The sequence below is a fragment of the Megalobrama amblycephala genome, linkage group LG22 (assembly GCF_018812025.1).
Source record: "Megalobrama amblycephala isolate DHTTF-2021 linkage group LG22, ASM1881202v1, whole genome shotgun sequence".
NCBI classification, from domain to species: Eukaryota; Metazoa; Chordata; class Actinopteri; order Cypriniformes; family Xenocyprididae; genus Megalobrama; species Megalobrama amblycephala.
Genome location: NC_063065.1, coordinates 32656514 through 32684344, shown reverse-complemented (window position 1 = coordinate 32684344; position 27831 = coordinate 32656514). Strand labels below are relative to the sequence as shown.

Genomic DNA, 27831 nt, shown 5'->3' with positions numbered 1-27831 from the left:
TGTGTAAACAAAGCTGGGAGATACAGTCTTCCAGAGGGATGGGACACTGAGAACTGGCTCAGATACAGTGCAGCTGAATGAATCCACTGAAAACTGGGATGTTTAGGAGACTCTCCTCTTGGGTCTTGTCCAGATGTGATGGGCTCCCCTGAGATTTTCTCAGATATGCAGGGAACTGACCATATAAATCCTGCTTATGGTGCACATTCCTCGTAAGGCTTGTCCTCTCTTTTTCCTCCTGGAAATGGTGATGGTCAGGGTATATAAATATATCCGAGCATCTTATTTCAGGCTGGCCTCTCTAATGATCACGTTTGGTATTACTCTAATGAGAGACTGCTCATGAAGCTCACCCTGTATAATTAAACTTAAAATGAAGAAGTCTCCCAAGAGGACAACTAAAGTTACCCAATGGAGCCCTTCCTTGGATCCACCTAACTCCTCATTGCTTTAACCATCTCCTCAGTCAAACTTATGATGCCGTTGTGACCATGTCTCGTATGGTCAATTTGACTTTGTTTATTCAGTGGAAGGCAAAAGCAGATGTTTAGCAGAATGTTCATGCTGCTCTTTTCTGTAAAATGAAAGCATGCAGTGACTAAAGCACCACAAAAAAAGCACCAAAGTAGTCCATACTTAAAAGCTTGTGCACTAATTTTAAGTCATCTCATGACATATGACAGAAACAGACTGAAATGTAAATTATGCAAATTATATTCAAATGATATTCATATTCACTGTGAAAACATATTACATTAAGTTTGATGTCTATAAGTTGTGGGCAGTTATGGCCTAATGGTGAGATACTAGGACACACCTGTAGGTGTGTGTGTGTTCAATACTCACTGCTGTGTGTATGCACTTGGATGGGTGAAATGCACTTTTTTAAATACTGAATTGACTGATTATTAAATATTGATTGATGTTCGGTAACAACAACAATACAAAATGTATAAATTAAATTTCAGTGTTTTCCTTATTGTAGGGCCTCAGAAGATGTGGAAAATTCAATGCAGGGTCATATGTACTACTTTTTTTTTCTTTACATTTTCATGCTTGACAGCATCTCGGTCACTATACATGCATTGCTTGGAAAAGAACAGCATGAACATCTTCAAAGTTTTTTTTTTTTTTTTTTTGTGTGTGTGTGTGTGTGTGTGTGTGTGTGTGTGTGTGTGTGTGTGTGTGTGTGTGTGTGTGTGTGTGTGTGTGTGCGTGTGTTTCACAGAATATACTTCAGTGCAAACTGAATGGAATGTTTTCAGACAATTAAATGCAAAATAAGACCAATTCAATGAACAATGTATTTTAGATTACATTTATATTAAATGTAATTAGTTGAATATTAGAGTACTTTTTCGCCCACTTAAGTAGAACTTAAGTATGTAATTTTATAATTACTTCTGTTGTCTATAAAATATGGTCAAAGTGAACTGCCAAACGTATTGACAAGCATATACTGTTAGATTGTTTTAAGCAATTGTTTGGTTGGCTCACCAATATATTAGATTTTTCTAATACATAAAATAAGTGACCAGAGTTCTTGTGGGGAGAAGAATTTATTGAAGGTAGTAGCGTAGCACAGTTCTTCAGCAGCGATGTTAACATGTCAGCCTTCAAGAATTTTACCCTAAAGTTCTGTCTGTTATACAGAGACTCAATACACAAGATTGAATACACAACATCCGTCTGGCCTACACCATTCAGTTCCTATGGGCCATTTGGTTCACACCTACTGCATCTAGAGGCGCAGTAACAATGTAAATGCATCTGACTAAGGCCACATCTACACGAAGCCAGAGCTTTCCCTATCCAATCTTTTTTTCCTCATTCTAAAAAAAAAAAAAAATCCGTAAACACAGCATTGTCTCAAGAAATATCTGCGTACACACAAAATCACTTAAAACCTATTCAAAATGATGTAGTATATATGCCAGACCAGTATGTGGCGCTGTAATTCTGCCACAGAGATACACTAAAAACAGGGAATAAGACTCGGAGCATGTGCGTAAACCTCGCAGTATAAAAAACTCTAGTAAATTTTAGAAATAAAGCTTTATTTTAGTAAAGCTAATAGGCTCAGTGGCTTCAGCAGCATGAACACAAGCATGTAGTCCGCCGTTGTTGTTGTTGCTGTTACGTGGCGTGGCAGTGTCTGACTAGAGTCGGAGACGTGGGGTGATGACATCTTGTTTCACAAAATATACGAATTAGCTGTATACGAAAATGCAAGGGTGTCGTTTTTAGATTTATCCACTCTGGGGTCCGGTTTAAAAAATAAAAATAAAAAAAATGCGGTTCAGGCTCCCAAAACGATACAAAATCTTTATGTATACAGTTAAACGCAGCTCCGTGTGGACGGGCTCTAAAGCTTAACACTGTATGATAAACTAATGTAGTTTATATTGAAACTTGCATGTTATGTATCTAAAATATATTTGTGATTACACATTTGTAATGAAGAAGAAGTTGTAATTAAGTACATCCCTCTACTGCACACATGCTGATGGCACATGAAAAAAAAAAATTCCACACATTTTTTTGGTTCATTTGGGAACATTTTATTGATAAAAAAATAAAAAATAAATTCATAGAATCATAGAGAAAATTATCATCAAAATCAAAAAATTTAAAAAAAATTCAAGAAATCATTAAGTAAAAAGGGAAAAACGCTTGAAAGACATTGAAACCTCCTTAAAAAGTACCCCTTATCACACATCGTTGCCCTGAGGCAATGAAAAGAAAAACTGAATTTCTGAACATGCAAAATAAAAAATAAAAAACTTAATAAAACCTGACAAAAGGCTTCTCTATACCTTCATACACACACACACACACACACACACACACACACATTTTTTATGTACAGTTCATGTCATTTTAAATAAGATTACTAAAGCAAATAATCTTGCCTTCTTGTCACACCATGTGCTCCTGTGACCATGTGTCAGAACAGGACGTCCCACCTTTAAATGGTGCTTGATAGTGTCTCACACACCTTACTGGACTGTTCTTTGGTACTTTCTTGACCTTTCTAATTGGTTGTAATCATTTAAAGAAAAATGTACAAAACATAGGGCTTAAGAAAACGTTCTGTTGCCTGAGGGCAACACTGTGCTGTAGAGGGTTAAAATATATCAACTAAATGTAAAATCAAATAACACTATTATAAAATTATAAAGTACTTGACGTATTCTTTAGTATGTTAGTCAACACATCAAAATAAGTGCATTTCTTTAAAGCATGACAAAAGATAATTGAAACAAATACTTAATTTGACATTATTTAAAAGTGCACTTTTTAAAGTACTTAAGTGAAATGAAAAGTAGACCTTTTATTTCATTGTTATAATATTATCTGCAAATAAAATGTGAATTAACTACCCTGCTTGTGTGGCTCATAGACTCCATACCCTGTAATGTGTTTTTCTGAAATATCCAACGCTGTTATCTGCCTGTCTTCGATGTTGGAAATGGCGCCATTGCGGACGCATTGATTGCCACCCATATGAACGATGGGTTCTTGAGGCTGGTTATAGTGCAGGATGAGAAATGTGTTTCCCTGGAGGTCAAGTTCTCTTTATGATTTTGGCTGAAGTGTGGGATTTCCCGTCTTCACTTCACTCAAACCAGTATACAGATGTGGAAATGAGGTGGTCAGACCGAGAGCGACTGGTCTATCAAGAGGCACTGCATGCTCTTCTGTCGTTGCCAGTTTGTAATTAACGCAAAGTGGCAGGATCAAAGGCGTATATTTGAAACAAAAAAGCTATTATTGGAAATAATTATAGCAAAGGATTCATCAGGTCCATGAGATCATGGCGTCTTGGATGGGTGACTCATCATCGTAATCGAGAAACCATTTGCCAGGCCTGCCAGTACCGCAAAAAGACACGTATATGTATTTTCGGTTTGCCTCACTTGGGGAAAAAACTAGGTGGGCTGAAGCTTTTAGATTGTCTTACTGTGTGGTTCAAGACAAAAGGTCGCTACGTCTGTTAAAATGTTTAGTCCTGATTCATTTATTGGTTCTACCACTGCCTGACTCTGTCATCAACATCAAAACTCACTGTACTTGACATTTTCAATGAATGGAAATATAGATGGAGATTCATGACTGCCTTAATTGCCTGCAGACACTTAGATTAACTTTATTGGCCTTTTTTCTGCCTGGAATAGACACCATACCTTTGCCAGTAAGAATAAAAAATAAGGTGAATCTCTCATTTCACCCCAGAAATAAGAGGAAAACAGCTTCTAAATCATACAGAATGATCTTTTTTTTGAAAATCTAAAAATAGCAGAAGGTTTCCATTGATGGGTAGATTTAGCGGTAGGGGATAGAATACAGTTTTAAACCATTACAAATAAAAACATGCATTGAAAAACTTATGCTTTGTTCAGACTGTAGGCAAATCTGATTTTTTTTTTTCTCTCAAATCAGATCTTTTCAGGCAGACTGTCTTCATATCAAATAAGATTTGTGTGTCCAGGACTCCAGACATAACCAACCTATCTGCATGGGTTGCTTTGGCAATGACATAGGCGTACCCACGTATGTGACGAGGCTTTCAGGTAAAATGGAGGGGCATCGTCTCGCTCCCCCTGTCAAATCGCTGAGTTTTTCTGGTGCAACAGAGGAGACTGTCACCGCTTTTGACATTATTGTTTGCATTGCGCTAAGAGTGATGTAAAAGATCATTTGAAACCAGAGTGTCCACACTGTAAAAATCTGATTGGAATCACATTTTAAACCACCTCCAAATGAAACAGATTTGGGGCAAAAACTTTTTTTTTTTTCCTTTTTTTGCTGTCCATGCTTTAAAAACCCCATCAAAAAGTGCAAAAAATCTGATTTTTGTTTGCAACATTAGCCTTAGTAACACTTTTCAATAAGCTGTCATTTATTAACATTAATTGATGCATTAGCTAACATGCACTAAAGACTCAATATATTTTTAAAGCATTCATTTATCTTAGTTTGCATTAGTGAAATTCTAAGTGTTCACTTTGTGTTCATGTTCACAGTTCTTTAACAAATGTTAAAAAAATACAACTTTGGAATTTAATGTATTTCTAAATGTTGAAATTTCCGTTAATTAAGATTAATAAATTATGCAGAAGTATTGTTAATTTTTAGTTCACGTTAACTTATATGAAAGGTTTATAGTGTTATCAAATACCTAAAATGCTGTACAACAAATACCTTGATGTAAAAATGTTACAAATTCAATTCAATTATTTTGTTTTAACTCGTTATTCTGATGGGAATTGGTCAGGACTTGTTGTCTAAATGTACTTGTTTAATGTTGAAAAAGCATATATTATTCTGAAACTATTAATTATACATTCTTTCCATTTTGGGTTGAAATATGAAGTGTGGTTTTGTGAGATTTACCCTTTAACTGCAATAGTAAATTGACAGATTTCAGAGAACATGATAATGTCACTGGCAGTCTTCTGCCTCTATGAATCAAGATATGCATTAGCTTCTCTTCACTTTAAAGCTATAATGATGTAAAAGCAATCTCATACAGTTAACCACCCACACAAAATGTGTACATCCATGCTCACATCTATATTGTTTCGCAATGAATAACCAAGACCAGATGTAGCAAATGTGTTTCTCACTGTATAATACAGAAGTGATTTCAGCTGTTCATGCTTTAATAGTGGCCCCCGCTTCGCGGTCCATACAAACTCCTCTCTCACAAAGCTGTGAAATGTCATGGGATGTGCATTATCGAGAGTACTTTTGCATTTATTTATCATTCCTGCCATTATATCTGAAACAGTTTCCATCGGCAGCGACAAAGACAGAGAACTGTGAACCTTTGATGAACTCGTGTTTTGAGTATTTGTATAGCTCACTGCTACATGCATGAGTGAAACTGAATCGTGTAAAAAGATTACATTGGCCTCCGTGACAGCAATCAGTGGCTATTAAGAATGTTGGACGTGAACCAGATTAGCTCATTATAACACTGTATGCAACAACACCATATGTCTGAGAGCTTGAGACCACAATAAAATGCACAAATGGCATGATCAAGATCCAACTCTGCCATATAGTTTTTATTTGGCACAGAGGATCTTTCTTTTCAATGTACCGCAATGTCATTGTGGTATAGCAATGGAGCTCAATTTATATGCCCGCAGGGAAAATTATACAACGTTTAGTACCGCAGTAATCAAGCGGTCAGTGAATCTATGTGGGCAGCCTCAACATATTTGTTTTCCAAGTTGGGGATTTCTTTTGTTTTAATGCTGAGCTATATTTCATTGCAACATTATTATATGTTTATGAAGCTATTTCCTTATAGACGTTGTTGCCTGGTTCCCACAATGCATGCGATTTTTGATGGTATACTTTTGGTAACACTTTACAATAAGCTAATGCATTAACTAACTTTAAGCAATGCATTTGTTACAGTATTTATTCCTATTTATTGACAACACTTCAGTATGGGGAACACATATTCACTATTAACTACAACTTTATAAACTCAATAAAATTCTTAATTTATTAATAGTTATTAAGGTAGTTTTTGTAGCATTTAATTTAGGTATTGGGTAGGATTGAGGGATGTAGAATGTGATCATGCATAATTAGCATTAATATGTGCTTTATAAGTTCTAATAAACAACCAATATACTAGTAATATGCAAGCTAATAAGCAACTAGTTAAAAGTGAGAATTGAACCCTACAATAAAGTGTTACCACATTAGTTAACTGTTCATTGTTAACAGATACAAATTTTGATTTGTAATAATGCATTAGTAAATGTTAAAATTAACATATTGACATAACTATTTATCCATTATTAGTCGATAATGAAACGTTATTGTTAAGTGTTACCATACATTTTTATTACTATTGCTACACACACATATTGAATGTTTGTTATATCAGTGCAAATCTCCCATTGATGTATATTGTTCTTAACAATTGCTATAATAACTCTAAAATATCCTTTAGAAGTAAAATTAGACTTTTTTAACATTTTTCTTTCAGTTGACATCCCCAAAAGAATGTTCAGTATCAGTAATTTTATCCACAAAGTATAACACAAAATGGCATCAGATGGTACTACTGTACCACGCTCTTACAAATAAAGGTTCTACTTTTTTTTTTTTTTTTTTTTCTTTTTGCTGCAATTCCATTGAAGAACCATTTTGGGTTCCTCAAAGAACCTTTCAGTGAACAGTTCTTAAAAGAACCAACATTTTAATAATCAGAAGAACCACTAGTAACACTATTTTACAGTGTCCTTGTTATACATTACATGCAGTTACTGTAGTAATAACTTAAAATCATGCATAATTACATGCATCTAACCCTAAACCATCCTTAACCTATAGTAAGTACATATAGCTAATTATTATTATTCAACTGTATAATTACACTGTAACATGGACATCTTAAAAAAGAGGGTTACATTTTATTTTAAGGTGTCTTTGTTACATTGCAATTAAAGGATTAGTTCACTTTTAAATAAAATTTTCCTGATAATTCACTCACCCCCATGTCATCCAAGATGTTCATGTCTTTCTTTCTTCAGTCAAAAAGAAATGAAGGTTTTTGATGAAAACATTCCAGGATTTTTCTCCATATAGTGGACTTCAATGGGCACCAAACGGTTGAAGGTCAAAATTATAGTTTCAGTGCAGCTTCAAAGAGCTTTAAACGATACCAGATGAGGAATAAGGGTCTTATCTCGCGAAACGATCGCTCATTTTCGAAAAAAATACAAATGTATATGCTTTATAAACACAAATGATCGCCTTGCATGTGCTTCCGGTTTCTGTATTCTTCAAAACGCTTACGCTGTATGTCCTATGCCTTCCCTATACTTACGAAACAAACGTGGCGCCAGTTCCGTTTTTTCCATTTAAAGCCCTTTGAAGCTGCACTGAAACTAATTTTGACCTTCAACTGTTTGGAAGCATTGAAGTCCACTATATGGAGAATAATCCTGGAATGTTTTCATCAAAAACCTTCATTTCTTTTCGACTGAAGAAAGAAAGACATGAACATCTTGGATGACATGGGGGTGAGTAAATTATCAGGAAAATTTTATTTAAAAGTGAACTAATCCTTTAAGTACTCAGTAATATTAAGTAACTACATACACTTACTATAGGGTTGGAATTAGGGTTTGGTTTGGTTTAGGGTTAGTTGCATGCAATTATGCATAATTTATAGTTATTTTTATAGTAACTGCATGTAACATATGACACTAAAATAAAGTGTTACCAAAAAGGTGTAACTGAACTGTTTTCCACTTTAAAGAAACTTCTGTGCATTGGAAGTCATAGTGGGGACTTTATAGATCTACTTATAGTTTTTATATTGAGCCACTGATATTTTCTATCCACTGCCATAACTGTAACCCTCAAACCTTTTATATTTCCATTAAAGCATCATTTAGTATGTTCATTAGCCATTTTCCTCATGAGGGCTGTTGACTGCTCCCCATAATGAATGTGATTTCAGATTTTAAGGTCATTGTGGGGTCATTTGGTGCTCACAATGTATGGAAAACCTGACCCACTCTCTACACACATACGGTTGCTTTTATATGATGATGATGAGGACCTCCAGTTTACTTACTGCTAGATTAAGCTGATTATAAATTCTATAGACTAACCCTATCCCAAGCTTCTGGCATTTGAAATTTCAACTAGATTTTTAGGTTTTACTCACTTCTTTGCTTTATATTCAACTTATTTTCATCCATTCAGTTTATTTCTCATATGCACTCTGTAAAAAAAAAAAAAAAAAAAAATTCAATTTAACTTTCAAAATTTTAGTTTGGTTTTCTTAATCTATAACTCATTTCAAAGTAGTCAAAAAGTGCAGTGAACTTAATGAACTTGCAAGTTCTAACACAAGCGTATTAACATTTTACTTTAAAACTAAAATAATAATAATAATAATGAAGCAGCAGGTTTTCACTTTTACTGTGCTACTCTTTTATTATTCTGTTAGTGAAAGCAGCGTGTGACTCTGGGTGTGAAATAGGGCGGTGCAGGGGGGCATTATTTGAGCTCGTGTTTGAGGACTGCAGGAGGAGGGGTGCTCAAACACAGCTGTACTTGTTCAATCACACGCGCTCCTGACTGTCACCCTGTCTGGGGAACATCGAGGGCACCATCACAGTCAGCTCGTTCTTCGGGGACTAACCAATACGCTTATTGCTACTGATTTCCATTTGAAATGACTTTACTTTGGTGATCTTCGAGAAATGTTTTATCACTGACCCGGGACTTCTCGGACACACCGCGCGCTGACCAGCAGAGCCACACAAAACTTCGCAAACTTGCTCGTTCACACGGTCTCTGAGGACTGAAGCGACGATGGAGCATCATCGGTGCTTCTGCGCGTTCATTTTGGTGCTGATGTCCTGTGTTCATTATTCCCTGAGCATGGAGACAAATAAGGATATTCCAACAGGTAAGAGAGCCCGTTATATTGGGACCGCGCGCTCTGCTGCGTCATTGACACTGAATGCGACGCGACTAGAACGCTCGCGTTAAAAGCTGCCGCTAAAAAATATGATCTGAGCAATTTACTAATATGATGGTAACACTTAATTATTAATGATAACCTTCTTAAATCATTAACTGGTCAATAGTTAATGCCCCAAATATGGATCACCTGATTATAAATGAAAGCTCTTTAATGGTCTTTAATGTGTGAAAGTTACTGTAAAACGTCGCCTTTCCTTTATTGCTCATGTAGAGGAGAAAGGGCATAGTCACATGGGGAAGTTGTCACAAGGGAACATTTTAAGACAACCAACATATGTGTGTGTGTGTGTGTGTGGTGTGTGTGTGTGTGTGTGTCCTGGTAAACCCTATGTTATTTGGACGAAATGTCCACACGAAGATGGCAATATCAGAAATCTTTGTCCTTGTGGGGACTTTTTTTTTTTTTTTTGGTCCCCATGATCAAAAAAGCTTATAAATCACTAAGTGACAAGTTGTCACATTAATTACAATGTCTGTCCAAAAATAGGTTCTGGGCTTTTTGTGCTTCATTGTTTTACCCAATAAATTTAATATATAGGCTGTTTAATGACAGGTTACCCCAGATATATGACAATATTAGCCTACGGAAGAGGATTAGGGCCAAGCAATAATAAAAAAATAAAACCATCTCGAGATTAAAGTTGTTAAATTTCTAGAAAAAACTCTTTAAATTTCGAGAAAAAAGTCTAAATAAAATGTTGAGAATAAACTCGTTAAATTACGAGAAAAAACGTGTTAAATTTCGAGAAAAAAGTCGAGATAAAATGTTGAGAATAAAGTAATTAAATTACGATAAAAAAGTCGTTAAATTATGAGAACACATTTTTTCTCATAATTTAACGAGTTTATGCTCAACATTTTATCTCGACTTTTTTCTCGAAATTTATAATTTTTCTCATAATTTAACAAATTTGTTTTCGAAATTTAACGATTTTTTTCTCGTAATTTAATGACTTTATTCTCAACATTTTATCTCGACTTTTTTCTCGAAATTTAACACGTTTTTTCTCGAAATTTAACAACTTTAATCTCGAGATGGTTTTATTTTTTTATTATTGCTTGGCCCTAATCCTCTTCCGTACAATATGCCCCATAATAGAGGCCCCAAAATATATATATATATATATATATATATATATATATATATATATATATATTTTTTTTTTTTTTTTAATCGATAAAATGTTCCCAAATTAACCAAAAAATGATGTGGAATATTTTTTTTTTTCATCTGCCATCAACATGCGTGCAGTAGAGGGTTAAATGTTTGTGTCTATACAGAAAATGATACTGTAAAAAAAATAAATAATAATAATTGTTGGTTTAACTTAAAAAAAGTAAGTTACCTGGTTGCCCTAAAGTTAATACAACAAAGGCGATTGGTTTAATCAACAGAAACGCAAAATATATTATGTTATATGAACCACATTAATGATCTAAGTTGATTTGACAAAATAAAAAATGTGATAACAAATCATGAAAATAATTTTTTACAGTGTTTCAGAAATAACTCACCATGAGAAATATTCACTGGAGAATAAAAAGTCTGAAAACTAGCCTCAGTAAATTTAACTGAAAAGACCATAATAGACCTTAATGACGGGCTACCTCATATATATGACAATATGCCCCATAATGCTGGAATTTATAGCTTTAATATTTGTGTCTATAGAGAAAATGACTTTCAAAAAACACCATGAGAAATATTCACTGGAGAAAAAAGTCTAGCCTCAGTCTCCACTACAGAACACCTTGCTTCTCGCTGGGACGTGAGGGATGTCAGGTAGACCTTTTTCACACAGTCATGTTGCGAGGGAATGTGTGTGTGAGAGGTATAACACTATGCTGTTTAAACTACAAGGCTGAGAGTGCAATAACTAAACTGTTCTAAAATTGCAAAGCACACAGTTAATGCACACAATAATGAGTCAAGCATTTCTTTGAAGCACAAACAAGTTTTTTAATTACTTTCTGGATTCCATTAAGCTGTACAGTAATTTCTTTGCAATAATAAAACATTTACAGCCTAAAAGCGTGTTTAAATAATTAAAATGTCTCTATGTTTTGTCAACATTTGCCTGTGCATTTTTAGTTACTGTACAGGAATATAAAGTTCGAGTGTCAACAAGCCTAGTCAGAGGGAAAAATATGTCCTACACAGTTTTCATTCATTTTGGCGTTCATCATTTCCATGCAACATGACTGTGGCTGTCTTTATCCTTGACAGTGCATTTACATTGTATGCACAAGGCGTTAAGCTTAACCCATCTATCAACCCAACTCTGAGACAAAGTGATCTGTGCTTAAGGGTGCAATTTATTGCTTGCATTACTGTCAAACATTTTATAAACAACCGAGCTCTCAATTGGGTCTGGAGACTAAAGTCAATCAGTTTCTAATGCAGTTAGGCAATGAGCATTACATTTAGGTCAAGTTCTGGAAAAATGGAGCAACAAATCTTTATTGCAAGCTTTACTTAAATAACATTCCAAATCTTTATAGAAAGTTCACTGGGTAAAACATTCCAAAAGCAAAACCCCAAAGTGTCAAATGTCACATTTGAGTATTGTACGACTGTGATTTCACACAAATGGAGGCCAAAGGTGTGAATATGTATAGGCTATCCGCTGAGACGGTGACGTTTGTAACATCTGCTGTTAAGTATAACACAACTAAAGTACTGTTTAAGGAGTCAATCTTCTGTTTCACATTTGAAGGTGTTCCTGTACAAGTCATTGAGCCTTGTCACCCGCCAAAAGTGCTGTTTCCATATCCATTGTCATTGCAAAAAGTGTGCTTTTTTCCTTTTCCCTATTCTTTTTATTTTCTAGCAAAGGAAATCTACTGCCAGTTCACATATTTACTTCTGCTAATCTTGAACTACAGCATCTTGCTTGAACTAGCCTAAGATTGTTTGCTGGTCTTAGATAGTTTAAGATTGTCTCTTAGTCTGATTATCTGATTTAATCCCTTTAAAATCAGCCAACAGACCAGGCCAAGAGCATCAGTCCAGTCTAGGCTGGTCTAAGAGGGGTCAGAGACAGCTCTCTTGACTTAACAAATGTGTCTGTACCTGTTTATACTCCTTTATTTGGTTGAATAGTTGATGATATTTCATATGATCTATTTTTAAATAAAGCTTGCATTATTCATCATCGACAAACGGCACACATCATGTGTCTTTAAAATCAACATGAAACACCGTTTGTGAGCCATTTTACTTCCATAATCTGAAAACATGAGTGAAACCAGAAAAAGTGTAGGGTGGGACTTGATTTTATCCATCAGAAATTGATTGGATTGTAAGAAGTCAGATAGTTGGAGGGGAGGGGCTGAAAAAGAAGAGGGCTTGATGACATCACCCAAAAGCATAGAGTTCAGTACATGGAAATGACATACAGTGAGTCTCAAACTCCACTGTTTCCTCCTTCTTATGTAAATCTCATTTGTTTAAAAGACCTTCGAAGAACGTAACAGTCGGGATCATTAATATGTACGCCCCCAATATTTGAATATGCCAGCTCATGTTCAAGGCATTAGACAAGGACAGCCAGTATTAACGTCTGGATCTGTGCACAGCTGAATTATCAGACTAGGTAAGCAAGCAAGAACAATAGCGAAAAATGGCAGATGGAGCAATAATAACTGACATGATCCATGATATTTTTAGTGATATTTGTGAATTGTCTTTCTAAATGTTTCGTTAGCATGTTGCTAATGTACTGTTAAATGTGGTTAAAGTTACCATCGTTTATTACTGTATTCACGGAGACAAGAGAGCCATCGCTATTTTCATTATTAAACACTTGCAGTCTGTATAATTCATAAACACAACTTAATTCTTTATAAATCTCTCCAACAGTGTAGCATTAGCCGTTAGCCACGGATCACAGCCTCAAATTCATTCAGAATCAAATGTAAACATCCAAATAAATACTATACTCACATAATCCAACGCATGCATGCAGTATGCATGACGAACACTTTGTAAAGATCCATTTTGAGGGTTATATTAACTATGTGAACTTTGTTTATGCAATGATAGAGTCGAGAGCTCGGGAGGGGGCGGAGAGCGCGAGCAATTAAAGGGGCCGCAGCCTGAATCGGCACATTTCTAATTATGCCCCAAAATAGGCAGTTAAAACAATTAATTAAAAAAATCTATGGGGTATTTTGAGCTGAAACTTCACAGACACATTCAGGGGGCACCTTAGACTTACATTACATCTTGTAAAAAAAAACGTTCAATGGCACCTTTAAGAAGCTTTACAAAAAAATATTAATAATAATAATTTTGATTTGGTGACATCCACAGATAAATCACACAAAATAAGACCATGCTGAATTTAAACTGTACCACGTTTCATATGCTGTCGGTTAAACCACTGAAAGAAATCCGGCTGTAAATTTCCGAATTTAAGGTGCACAGCAGATTCAAATCTAAATTGGTCTCTTAATTGCCCCTGATTTTAGTTTTTTTTCCGTACCTTTGCACACAGTAATTAAGCTGCAGTCATTAAGAGTTACTGGTGTCTAGATGACGCATGCTCTCCTAAACACAGGGGAAGATATAGAAAGAAAAATACATGGCTTTATGTAGACAGAAAGGGAGTGAACGGCACAGGAAACCTCTGGCTTTTGCGATATGACATCACCCCAGTCTGAAAACCCATCCATCAGCCTGTGTAGCCCAGAGACTCAAACGTTTAAATCGGAACATTCTGGTCCGGGACTCTAGATGTCATCTACTCAAATGCCTGTGGGGGAACTAACACCTTCTGTGAGTTTTCAATGTCCACCCACGTTTAGCCCTCTGTGAACCTTTCACAATGAAATACTGCCCTTTGAGTTGAACTGCAGTGTGAGATTTACGACTTCCGAGTCCCAGTAAAACAGAACATATATGCTAGTCTATATTGTTGACTGCTGGACCTGGCAGCACAAGCCTGCAATTGGTCTTTTGCAACATGGTGTCAGTCAGCCACACACTTGATTAAAGAAGTCTGGTTTATGTAAGCAGTTTAGATTGATGTAGGCTGTGTTTGTCAAATCGTTAAACGATTGTCAGAGCCAAAAGACACATAACAAGAAATACAGTTGTGTCGTCAAATCCAAACTCTAGTCTTTTATTTATTCTTTGATCAGGTTTTGCAGGCAGCTGCTCAGATTTGGCAGAAATGATCATTTCTATCCCTGTGACTTTTATTTGATTGACTATGAGCTCTTAGGGACACTTCAGCATGTCTGTTCCCATAGACAACACTTAACACTTCAGCCTTCAGTAGCATGTTAAAATGACAGAATAAAACTCCAAAGATATAAAATATAGTAGGCTAATGTGTTTTGCTTTTACTTCTTTTATCAAATAAAGTCAAGCTGATTTTACACTCTCAGAAAAAATATGCAAAAATTGTACCTTTAGGAGTACAACAGCTGGTCACTGGGGCAATTTGTTAACAAGACAACGATGTACTAAAAACAGAAAAGTTTTTCCTTTGCGTTTTTTTGTATACAGACGACAACATTGTCAAAATGATCCATTTAAAAATGCTGTTTTATTCATGCCAGGCCAGTAGTTGGCGATGTCACTTTGTAAAGAAAAACGACGCACCTATAGACTGTAATATGCATGCACATAACGTTTTCACAAATTCACGTTTTTATACTTTACACAGAGACGATAATGGTATCTTTCCAAAAACGTGCACTTTGAAACCCGTTTCGAAAAGTTTGCGCTTTCAGGTCTCCAAAGTGTTGTGGTCGTATAAATGAATGGCCAAAACACAAACAGTTTTTCGTTTTTAGTTGAAAACAGTGTTGTATTTCTCAACCCTGCTCCTGAAGGACCCCCAACACTGCACATTTTCTTCGTCTCCCTAATCAACCTAATTAAACTCTGAACATGAAATTGGTGTGTCAGAAAGAGACTTTGAAAATGTGCAGTGTTGGGGGACCTCCAGGACCAGGGTTGAGAAACACTGCTCTAAGGTAATAAAATGCACCTTTTAGGGGTAGATAAGGTACAAAGTTGTCCTTTTAAGGGTACTGCCACAGTGACAAGCTGTTGTACCCATAAAGGTGCAATTTTTGGACATTTGACAGTGTAGGGACTGGTGTGGAGCCAGTTCATCTGGCCAAAAAACATTTTTTTCTGATGTGAAAACGCACAGAATGTTCTTTAGTGGTGTTTATTATATTCTGGATACTAGATCAGGCTTGTTCCCTCATTCAGTGGAAGCCTGTGGAATTTTACACTCACTTTATCCATTAAATCAGAACGAACAGCGTGTGCATCTCCTTAAGCCATGCAATTTGAGGTGTCATTCATGTCAATACCATGTAGTGTGAAGTGAGTTGCTCATCAAAGTTTGAGCAAACCACTAATGGTGTGTGTCCACTGGCGTGGAGCGAGTGGAACAGTGTGGGTATTTTCAGTTAATTCTTGTGAGATCCAAGCAAAATGCACATGTGGAAGATTGTGGGATTTTTGAATGTAGAAAGTGTTGGGAGTTGTAAAGTCCAAAAGTTGAGAAAAACTCAACTTAATGCAAATGAGCTGGACGGCAACTAGTCGCTGTGAGGTGCAAGAAGTGACGTCTGTCGTGGTTTACATATTTATAAATTTAATTCATTTTTCTGATGCAATTTGGATGCTTTCATTGTTTCTTGACTGGTTGGGTTTACAAAAAGTGTATTAAATTGTTTAAAGGGAACCTATTATGCCCCTTTTTACATGATATAAGTCTCAAAGAAGTAGCCCTACAGATCATTTATTATACCGTGATGTAAATGCCAATTTTTGAGTGGAAGGAAGAACATGCTGTTTTCGTGCATGTATCTTTAAATGCAAATGAGCTGCTGCTCCCCACCCCACTTTCCAGAAGAGGGCAGAGCCTGTACAAACCTGCCTTGAATACTCTGCCAAAATCTAGCAAAACATCTGTTTATTTTGAATATCATCTCTATCATGGTCACACTCAGATGACATTGCAGTTCTTTGATATCATCAAAGTTTATTATTTGCGAACGTTTTAATGGGCACCTATTATGACCCTTTTCACAAGATGTAATATAAGTCTCTGGTGTCTCCAGAATGTGTCTGTGAAGTTTCAGCTCAAAATACCCCACAGATCATTTATTATTATATGCCCTTATTTGGGTGAGAGCAAAAACACGCCGTTTTTGTGTGTGTGTCCCTTTAAATGCAAATGAGCTGCTGCTCCCGCCCCCTTTCCAGAAGAGGGCGGAGCTTTAACAGCTCAACAACAACAAAGCTGGAGAATCTCACGCAGCCAAAATGAGGATTGTCAGTAACGGTGTTCAGCCTTACATTGTTCAAACCGGAGTCGACACTGATGGAGAGACTCAGGAAGAAGTTACAACTTTTAGAATGAAACTGGACGTTTCTGAATGGTTAGTGGATAAATTGATGTAGTTGCTGTGGAGTTGATTCAACTCATCCACTAGCATGTGCCGTCATGTTCATCTTTTGTGGAAATCCAGCGTTGAATTGACCCTCGTTTGTGAAGCAGTCTGGCGTAAAATGACATCACAAACCCCATAATTTACATAAACCCCGCCCCTGATAACACATAATAATGGGGGTGGGGTTTATGTAAATTGTGGGGTTTGTGATGTCATAAACCCAGGAAGAAGCTCATTGTAGTCCCTACCAGCCATTTGTTGTAGTCCTTAAAAAGCGATTTCTGTAAAAGAAAATATCTCCCTTTGCATTGAACTTTGAGCATCGTAACTTTGCAGATGTTGTTTATGATCAAACAGCAACATTACACACTAACTAAAAGTAAGAAGTGAAATCATAATCAAGGACCCCTTTAAAGCCCTATCAGTTCTGATATATGGTTTTCTGAGTGCACACATCCGAAGCATGCACACAGAAAGCTGGCTGTCAGACGGCATGTCCTGCGAGTATTAAACTGATTTCTCTATTGCGTCTTATTGTGCTTAAACTGTCAAATGCATACAAGGTTGTGTCAAGAACACACAAAGTTCACAAACACAGTCGGTAATGTCTGTGAACGTAAACAGCAGGGAAATAAATTGCATGTGTATATTAGATCTGTGTATTAAAGTGACAGCAGCATAATATACATGACCTACTGATGTAAATGCTGTTAATATGAATCATAAGAAATAAGAAAAATCACTACACTCGATTAAATAACTAAAGCAGCTTTAATAAGAATGCATTTCTTACTCGAATGCTGCTGTTAAATGCTCTGTTGAGGAGTTAAACATGGCGGACTGTGTACAGCTCACTGAGGGGAGAAGCTACACTAATAGGGGAGATTCCTTTGCCAGTCGTAGCCGTGGCCTGTTACCGTGTTATGTCACATTGGAGTACGTTCCTGAACGGCTCGTTTTGAGACAGTGTTGCAGATTTATGGGTAAGTCGATAGATTTTTACCACAATAGGGTGGTTGCACACACTGCAGACACATATTAACAAACTATATAAAAGTGAATTTTGCATAATAGGTCCTTGGTTGAATTTTGAACAGCACTGAACAAACATGCACAGAAAAGCCCAAAGTATACTTCAGTTTTGACAGTAGCGTATGTGTACAGTGGAACTCTAAGAATGAGCAGTAGTGATGCTTGCCTTCGTATTTCATGTCCTTATTCAACCCCTATAACTGTGTGGCCTTCAATCCCAAAATTACGAGGGTTTCCCGAATCAAACAGAAGCCGTTCCTCTGCTTGGCTTGTTTAATTGGTCTGGCCAATACAGCATTCCAACTCCAAGGCAACGCTCAACTCAGTTCAGCACAGGAAGTGACCACAGTAATTGCAAGCATTAGGTCACGGCAGGCGCAGTTTTGATGATGTTAACCAAATATCCTCGTCCTTTTTCTCTGTTCTTCATATACGTGATTGTTTTTCCAGCCAAGGAAAAATAAATAAGAGTTACTGGTAAGTTAAAGCCCCAACTGAACTACTGTGGGCAAGCCCATGTTAAACCAGATGCTGCTGACGTCATGCAGTGTTCCATTCTAGAGGCATTTACAGCTGCTTTAGAGAGGTGCGTTCGAAGCACAACCCCCTCTGCCAGTGTACTAGAAGATTCTCGGGTTATAGACATGGGGGCATGTTTAAACAATCAAGGAAATTTCCAGGCCCCCAGAGAGAAAGTTTTTCTATTTTAGTTGCAGACAGCTGAAATAATGTCTGTCTGCAATCACCCACCACCCGTTTCCCCCTTGTTTGTTTTGTGCCCAGCCTTCAAATTTGTTTTCTGCTCCCTAAGTGATAACACATTTGGCAGTCAGCTGGCTACAGACACAGAGATTTAGAACGTGTTATGAAGTATCTGTGTTTATAGTATCTCGTTGTCGAGTCGCAGCTACCTGCGGTTACATTAAAATTCTTCCGATCTGACGTTGGCCGTTTTTCCCACAGTGTAATGAGGCGTAAGTCTGACCTCTAGATATTTGTGTGTATATGTATGTTCTGGCAGTTGATTCTGGTGATTTTGGTTGGGATTTCACTAACATGCTCATGTTAAGCGGGCAGAATAGGGTGCTCCCTACACCAATTCGGAAGTGCTGGTCTGTTGGAGAAGCACAGTGACACACTTATGATGTGAATGAATGGGAGCTGTGGTAAAGCCTGGCTGTTGAGGGATCAGACCGCCTAATGAGGTCAGTTATATGACTCAGTAGTGTTTCCCAGAACTGCCTGAATTGAGATCACCTCTGTTAGCTGTCGTAAGTGTTCTTATTACAACTGCAGGCTTCTGTTTTAGAAATAGATTATTTAGTTGATGCTGGTAATAATAATCAAAAATAATAATTACTGTTTCAGTTTCATTCTTTATTAAATTCATAAACAAATTGATTTCATCATGTTGCTTTTAGAGACCTAGTAGTTGTAATAATACTGCATTGTTAACTCCTAAACATAGTAGCTGCTGATCAGTGTTCTGTTAAAGTGCAACAATTGTAAGGACAATCCCTCTGGAGCAATCTGACGTCAAGAATTTCCCTGGAGGACACAAGATTGTGATCTCAGTTAAATCTCTAGTCTTACATTCTTTTAGTTGGGAAAGAATTTACAGCTGTTGTTTTAGAATGCCAAATCCTCAACTCTTGAGCACACCATTATTGCGCCATCTTGAGGAGAATAATTTGACTTTATAGTGCAATAAATATTAGTATTAATTTATAAAATATTAACATTTAATTTTAAATGATGCAGAAAATCTTACAGGCAATACAAAGGCCTATGCGACAAAGTGACTCACATAAAGCAATTCTTTTTTTCATTTTAGGTATGCAAACTTTTAATAGACAAAATTTGTGTTGTACTTTTGAATAGTGCACTGCATTTTTTCCCTACATCATTTGCATTATGCCATGAAACTCTAGATGGCGCAAGCTGATGGGTCTTAATACAAGCTGATTGGTCCATGTCACATCTGCAGCCAATGAGCTTGTTGCTCACACATTTATATGGCTTTCACTATAGCAGTTTGCAGCACGCTTCAGAGTTCCTCTAAAACCCACCACCTTCCCCAGCTCCACCTGTACAGATCTGCTATGGGTTATTCATATATGCTATTTGTGCAGCATAGGGCTGGACGATTAATCGAAAAGTAATCTAAACTGAAATTCAGAACCTCTAACCAACGTAATTTTCCCATATCAGTTATTTCGTTTTTTTAATCCTGTTATACTTCCCACTTAAAAACCGGCTAGCGCGCATGTTGCCATGTGACTCCGCCCCGTCTAGTCAACACTCAGGTGAACACAGAGTCAACACAGAGATGGCGCGCGAGCGGTGAGCCTTGCATCTTTACTAAACTTTGGCAGTTGTATGTGTATTACGGTTTGCCAGTTTAGACATTCAAGCCATTAGTCAATTGGATGTATATTATTATACTGAGCTACCGTGCTCGCACAGTGGCATTGTGGCACGAACACTCATACAAACAGTAGCTGCGCAAAACATGAAGATTGCGCACACTGAGGAGCAGAAACTAGTTGTCAGTGCTGTCCTGTGAAATTCAATAGTTATTATAGCATATATTTTTCTACTTTTGAAGTAACTATTTACAACCCACAGCTTCACAATTAATAGAGGGACACACGCAATCGCTCTCATTACATACTGGTACTGTACTAATTTATCTTTATCTGATTTACAACGAGCAGAAATCTGTAAGAAATTTTACGAACCATAGATAAAATAACTGCTGAAAGTGAGCTGTTATGTCAGATCACTCTTTTAATAGGAAAAAAAAAAATCCCACCTTTTAATAGTCAATCTTATTTACAGTACAAACTTTTTTAAATGTACGGAAGAGGATTAGGGCCAAGCAATAATTAAAAAAATAAAACCATCTCGAGATTAAAGTTGTTAAATTTTGAGAAAAAAGTCGAGATAAAATGTTGAGAATAAACTCATTAAATTAACGAATTTATTCTCATAATTTAACAAATTTGTTCTCGTAATTTAACGACTTTTTTCCTTGTAATTTAATGAGTTTATTCATGTAATTTAATTACTTTATTCTCAACATTTCATCTCGAATTTTTTCTCGAAATTTAACAATTTTTTTTTCTCGTAATTTAACGACTTTATTCTCAACATTTCATCTCGACTTTTTTCTCGAAATTTAACGAGTATTTTCTCGTAATTTAATGAGTTTATTCTCAACATTTTATCTCGACCTTTTTCTCGAAATTTAACGAGTATTTTCTCGTAATTTAATGAGTTTATTCTCAACGTTTTATCTCAACCTTTTTCTCGAAATTTAACGAGTTTATTCTCAACATTTTATCTCTCAACATTTTATCTCGACTTTTTTGTTGAAATTTAATGACATTTTTCTCATAATTTAACGAATTTGTTCTCGTAATTTAACAACTTTTTTCTCGTAATTTAAGTTTATTCTTGCTTGGCCCTAATCCTCTAACGTATAAATGAACTATGAGGGCAAAAAAACAAAAAACAAACAAACAAACAAAATAATCGCTCATTAATCGTAATCGAAGTAAAATGTTCAATTAATCGAGGTTTTGATTTTAGGTCATAATCGCCCAGCCCTAGTGCAGCAGCGTATCAGTGTATGTATTCTGCATGACCTTATTCTACATCCCTTAATCCTACCCAATACCTTAACTCAAATGCTACAACAACTACCTTACTAACTATTAATAAGCAATAATTAGGAGTTTATTGAGCCAAAATTTGTAGTTAATAGTTAGTTAATAGTGAAAATTAGACCCTAATCTAAAGAGTGACCTGCATTTTATATTGTTCATGGCATCAGTATATTATCAAATAATGATGAAATGATGGAGAAGAGCACCATTAATGCAGATGAGCTGTCTAGTCAAGATTTTCTACGTTTTAAAGAGCCCATTCAAGTGCATGGATGCTAATGGTGGAGCAGTCAGAACCAGCTTACCAGATGGGCAGTAACACCATGCAAGTACAATTGATAATTCATTCCCCCAGTATGATTTACCCACCTGTATGTCGAGCCACCAGAGAGCTGACCGAAAAAAGTGTGAGAGGCCATGTTATTGTAGACTGAGAGCTTTCTTAAACATACTCTGTCTCCAGAGCCTCAAGCATTACTTAGAAGATAAGCTGAGAGGGCCACAGAGAAAACAGAGTGTGTTCTCTAGTTTCCCAGTCATTAAGTTGAGAAATACTTACTTTAAGTAAGCAGTCTTTTGTTTTAACTTGGACTCTGACTGTCCCACTGAGACTTAATTGCTCTATGTGGTAGAAGTTGTGAGCGTATTACTGTACCCTTCCAGTGTATTGTGAAAGTTTACACAGACGGCCCTGCACTGTGTGCGCACAGGAACACTTTTAAAGCACCACTCTGAGAAAAGAAACAGCTCGTCTGTCTGAAGCAGCATTCCTCTGGACCTCAGCAGTTCACACTGATCTGTCAAACACTGTCTCCTCTGGTGAGCCCAGACTATGTACTACATTCAAAATAGACATCTTTTAAAAGTCCACACCGCTTTTTCCGAAAATTTCTCTCTAAAAACAGTGTTCCTACATCAAGGAGCGGAAAGTGAAATTCTTTGGAGTGTTGGACAGTGACCTCTCTGTCTGCATTGAATGTCTGCCTGCACTACATTAAGCATTAGGCCTATCTGTGGACTCCATTAACACACATTATTGCCCTACAGGGTGCACACTCCCATAATATGATTCTTCTGGTTTAGTAATTCTTACTGCTTTACATGTAGACTACATGAATCATGGAAAATAGATCTCGATAGAATGCATTATGTTTAATCACAGCTGCTTTAAGCTGCTTTAATACTAACACTTACTATTCTATATATCTATAAAAAAAAAAAAAAAAAACACCTTGCTACATGTACTGTGATAGACTAACTGGGACTTGTCACATCACTTGCATATTGTTGCCCTATTGTTGGTTTTATTGCTTCTTTGTTCTACTCATTTGTAAGTCTCTTTGGATAAAAGCCTCTGCTAAATGATTAAATGTCAATGTAATGCAAATGTACTCTAGAACTACTAAGCACATCTAATGCTCAGTTCCTATGAAGCTGACATTCTCCATATGCCAGACATCTCAAGATTAATAGCACATCATTATTTACTTTCAAAAGTGGCTTTTGAGAAAGTAATAAGAGAAACAGCACATCTAATCATAAGTTAGAAATCATGTTTAGTGGAGAGGACGTTTAATTTAATAAGCATCACTATAACTATTGCTCATAATTGGGGCTTTTCAAAAACCATGACTCTAAAAGAAGTCAATTGTCTGTTGTCATTAAACAATGGTTAACATGACAACACATTAAGTAATAAAGTGTAGGTACGTAATTCTTGAGCATCAGAACAGAAAAGCAAATTGAAAATTATTAGCGTAGCTGCTGTTCATAACATTAAAGGTGCCCTAGAACTTTTTTTAAAAAGATGTAATATAAGTCTAAGGTGTCCCCTGAATGTGTCTGTGAAGTTTCAGCTCAAAATACCCCATAGATTTTTTTTTAATTCATTTTTTAACTGCCTATTTTGGGGCATCATTATAAATGAGCCGATTCAGGGCTACTGGCCCTTTAATTCTTGTGCTCTCCGCCCACAGAGCTCACGCTTGCCTTGAACAGCGCATAAACAAAGTTTACACAGCTAATATAACCCTGGATCTTTACAAAGTGTTCGTCATGCATGCGGCATGCATGCGTCGGATTATGTGAGTATTGTATACTGTTGTATTGTTTACATTTGATTCTGAATGAGTTTGAGGCTGTGCTGCATGGCTAACGGCTAATGCTACACTGTTGGAGAGATTTATAAAGAATGAAGTTGTTTGTGAATTGTACAGACTGCAAGTGTTTAATAATGAAAATAGCGACGGCTCTTGTCTCCGTGAATACAGTAAGAAACGATGGTAACTTTAACCACATTTAACAGTACATTAGCAACATGCTAACGAAACATTTAGAAAGACAATTTACAAATATCACTAAAAATATCATGGATCATGTCAGTTATTATTGCTCCATCTGCCATTTTTCGCTATTGTTCTTGCTTGCTTATCTAGTCTGTTGATTCACCTGTGCAGATCCAGACGTTATTGGATGCCCTTGTGTAATGCCTTGAACATGAGCTGGCATATGCAAATATTGGGGGCGTACATATTAATGATCCCGACTGTTACGTAACAGTCAGTGTTATGTTGAGATTCGCCTGTTCTTCTGAGGTCTTTTAAACAAATGAGATTTATATAAGAAGGAGGAAACAATGGAGTTTGAGACTCACTGTATGTCATTTCCATGTTCTGAACTCTTGTTATTTGACTATGCCAAGATTAATTCAATTTTTCATTCGAGGGCACCTTTAACTAAATATAGTCATGTGCATTTGATCTGATGTAACTGGAGTACAAGGATATGAGATGCATTATGTGAACGCTTGGCTAAAGAGATGCGTCTTTAATCTAGATTTAAACTGGGAGAGTGAGTCTTAAACCCGAGCATTATCAGGAAGGCTTTTCCAGAGTTTAAGAGCCAAATGTGAAAACGCTCTCTGTCCTTTAGTGAACTTAGATACAGCCAGAAGAGTGTGAATGATACGGAACTTAATAACCAGTGTATAAATCATGAAATTGGTCTTATAAGATCATATTTTCTTGAGCTAGTAAGAACTCTAGCAGCTGCATTTTGGACTAATTGTAGATTGTTTATTGAGGATGCAGGACAACCTGCTAGTAATGCATTCCAGCACCCAGTCAACCACCCAGAACACCTTTGCAACCGTAATCTTCCTGTGAAATCTTGTATTTGAGCCGAGTGGAATGTTTAAGTCACCTGCTTATCTCCGCATCACTGCAGACGGTGCCGTTCGACCAGCACAGCAGGAGTCGTGCGTCATCACATACTTGTTGTGTGTACTGTATAGCTATGGCAACTGATTGTCTCTAAGTTTGGTGAGCTGGACTTGTCATCCAGGCCTCAATCTCTCTAGCATAACACAAAGGAAGACAGTGGCAAGTGTACACGTTGTCGGCTGCTGCGCTCGTTTGTTTTTAGCTGTTGTTTTAAGGTTAGGTCACTTGTGGGTCAAAGCAATTGGGGTTTATGTGTTGGCCTTAGGGGAAGACTACAGAGAGAGAATGTAACACTCCACCCCCGATTGCCCACCCTCTTCCATTATGCAAATGTTTCAAGACATGCTGGGAAATAGCCTCCAAATCTTTTCTGGTGTGACTTTCAGATCTGTGTAGCCAGAATGGAGTAGAGTCAGATGGATATCGTGTTGTGATTGATTATATACAGAAATGGATTATCGTGAAACTTTATTTTAAATACAAGCAGAAAACATTGAAAGATGCATGCCGGCTGCAGAAACAAGAGTCCCAGTGGTGTAATAAATTCTAGATTGGCTAAGCATAGTGTATACAGTATGTGAATGAAAAACATGGGCGTATTCTGAAAATAATGACATTTAGATGTCGATTCTAAACCAGATACATAGCTCAGTATATCTTTTTTAAACAAGCAATCATTGATTTATCCAGGATTTACACATCCCACAGGAAGATGTTATTTTTTAGTGGTTGCTCTCTTAAAGCTCTAAAGATTTTTTAATGGAGATCTTAGTTATATTACAGTGAAGATAATTCTCCTAAAATCCCATAAGAGAAATCAAAATAGAGATGAATGAGACACTTTTTAAGAATATGTATGGAGCTATACAATTAAACGTGGCCATCGTAGCTTGAGGTTATTTGATCTTGTAAGAATTTAATAAGAAAGTTCATAAGAGAGTTCATATTGAGATTTTGATAGAAGGCTTGCATCTCGGCAAATCTGGGCACATCTTTTCTGAAAACGAGGAGATGCTGAAGACCCCAAAAACCTCAAATGTAAGTCACCATTTGGTCACTATTTGAATTTCAACTTGTTGCTTCCTAGGAGAAACAGTTGAGATGAAGAGATTGTTTCCTGCCCATGGGAGTGAACAATGATTAAAGACCCTTCAGATTTTCTTTAACGTGACCCATGTTTAAGGCTGACGTAACCACTAGAGCAAGCCTTGCAGACATCATATTTCATCAAGAGTAGCAGTCCAGAAAATTTCATTGTATAGATTTCCCCAGCTGTTACTTTAAACCCAACCTGCTTTTAGAAAGGGGCTTTCTCAGACAATGAGGCTCAGTGAGACCTGGATGTTTGTAGGATGCCGTGTGCACAAGGCGTATCCAGCATGACTCTAGTGGCCTCCCGTTGGGTATTACATTACCATCTAAGCATCCGCATTAAACATTTACTGCATGCTATAGAACAGCATATAACTTATGTACGTGAGAGGAACCAGGCCTTTCAGTCTGGAATTTAGAAGTAAATCAGAGGGATCATAGTTAAAAAAAAAACAAAAAAACAAAAAACAATGAAGTATGCTTTGTGATGGTCTCAAGGGCTTCCAGCCTTTTCTTGAGAAGTCCCCACCGATTGTATTGTGTTCTTTAGAATATTTTGGCTCTTGACTCATACTTTATTCATGCTTCCATGGAAGCTGTAGCATTTGGTTTCTAACTTTGGGGGGTTGAATGTTGGAGGAAATTCAGTGGAAGTTTCTCGTATAGCTATTAAAATGCTGAAAGTATGTACACTCTAATCTACAGGCTTGAAATGTATAGTCTAATAGATGAGAAAGAGAGAGAGAGATATCCTGTTGGCCCATTTCCCCCCCCCCCCCCCTCCCATTTACTTAGATGGTCCAGCTGTAAGTATGTAACCTGGAGGCTGCCATCTTTTTGTCATTGACACTTTTTTGTTTTGTTTTGTTTGTTTTTTTGAGCCATGATCATATTACATAAACATATGTATATGTTAGGGGTGGGACAAAAATATTTTTTTAAATATATTTAAAAAAAAATAAAGCGCTATAAATAGATTTCTTTGCTCAAAGCGTCACTACTTCAAAGCGGCGCTCAACACATGAATGAGGGAAACGTGAACATAAGTTAACTAGCCTAAGAAAAAGAGGTTATTAACAAGATGGCGGACAACAGAATGAGTAAAATAGATGCCGCCAACCACGTTTAAGTTCAAAGTCTTGATGCACTTATATACCATTGGTGTGACAAATTAGACATCTTTGACGTTCTTCATCGAGCGCTTAGATATAGGCTACATGGGAGCATTTGAAAGCATATATTAGGGATCCGCTGATAAATGCCTGCTTTCGAACGCCTGTGTAATATCTGTGTAAGCGCTCTGTGAAGAACGTCTAAGGGTCTGTTTGCACCTGGTCACTTCATGCATTTTCTCTGATCGGATAGCTATCCAATCGTGAAAAGACCAGGTCTAAATGCCCTCCGAAACGCATTTGAGACGGATTTAAATCCGATCGCTCAAACCACTTCAGGGGATTGTCTGAGACGCATTCCAGTCAAAACTGTCTGCATCAATCTAAATGCATCTGGTTGTTGAAACTACATATGTAAATTTTACTTCTCCCAAAAATACTAAAACTGAAACATGTGAGAGTCAGATATGACAGCGCTACTGAATCACGCATTGCCGCAGATCTCTTCAGCAAGCTGACGCGCAAACTGCCGCATATGAAAGTGAAAGTAAGACGCATAACACACAATTATCTTCATTAAAAGTAATGAGAACTTACCAGTGCGGTTGCTGCTCTCTCCTATTGCGTTCTTCGAGTTTGAAATTAACTGATGGTCAATAAAATGCACCTCATATTTCTTGCTTTCGGTGACATGAACTCTATTAAATCTACATATATCGCAGGAACTGAAGATCGGATTTATCC

The 27831-nt window shown here is 36.8% G+C and overlaps 1 protein-coding gene across 2 annotated transcripts in view; it reads left to right on the top strand.

Moving 5' to 3' along the window:
* The first annotated feature begins 8974 nt into the window (after positions 1-8974).
* The window catches only part of plod2 (procollagen-lysine, 2-oxoglutarate 5-dioxygenase 2), a 59396-nt gene continuing 40539 nt past the window's right edge, over positions 8975-27831 (top strand). Inside the window, exon 1 of one of the 2 annotated variants that reach the window (XM_048174697.1) lies at positions 8975-9457. In XM_048174697.1, the coding sequence (XP_048030654.1) occupies positions 9361-9457 (97 nt within the window). In that variant the 5' untranslated portion in view covers positions 8975-9360. The remainder of the gene's footprint in view (positions 9458-27831) is intronic. The other variant, XM_048174698.1, reaches the window with a different exon arrangement.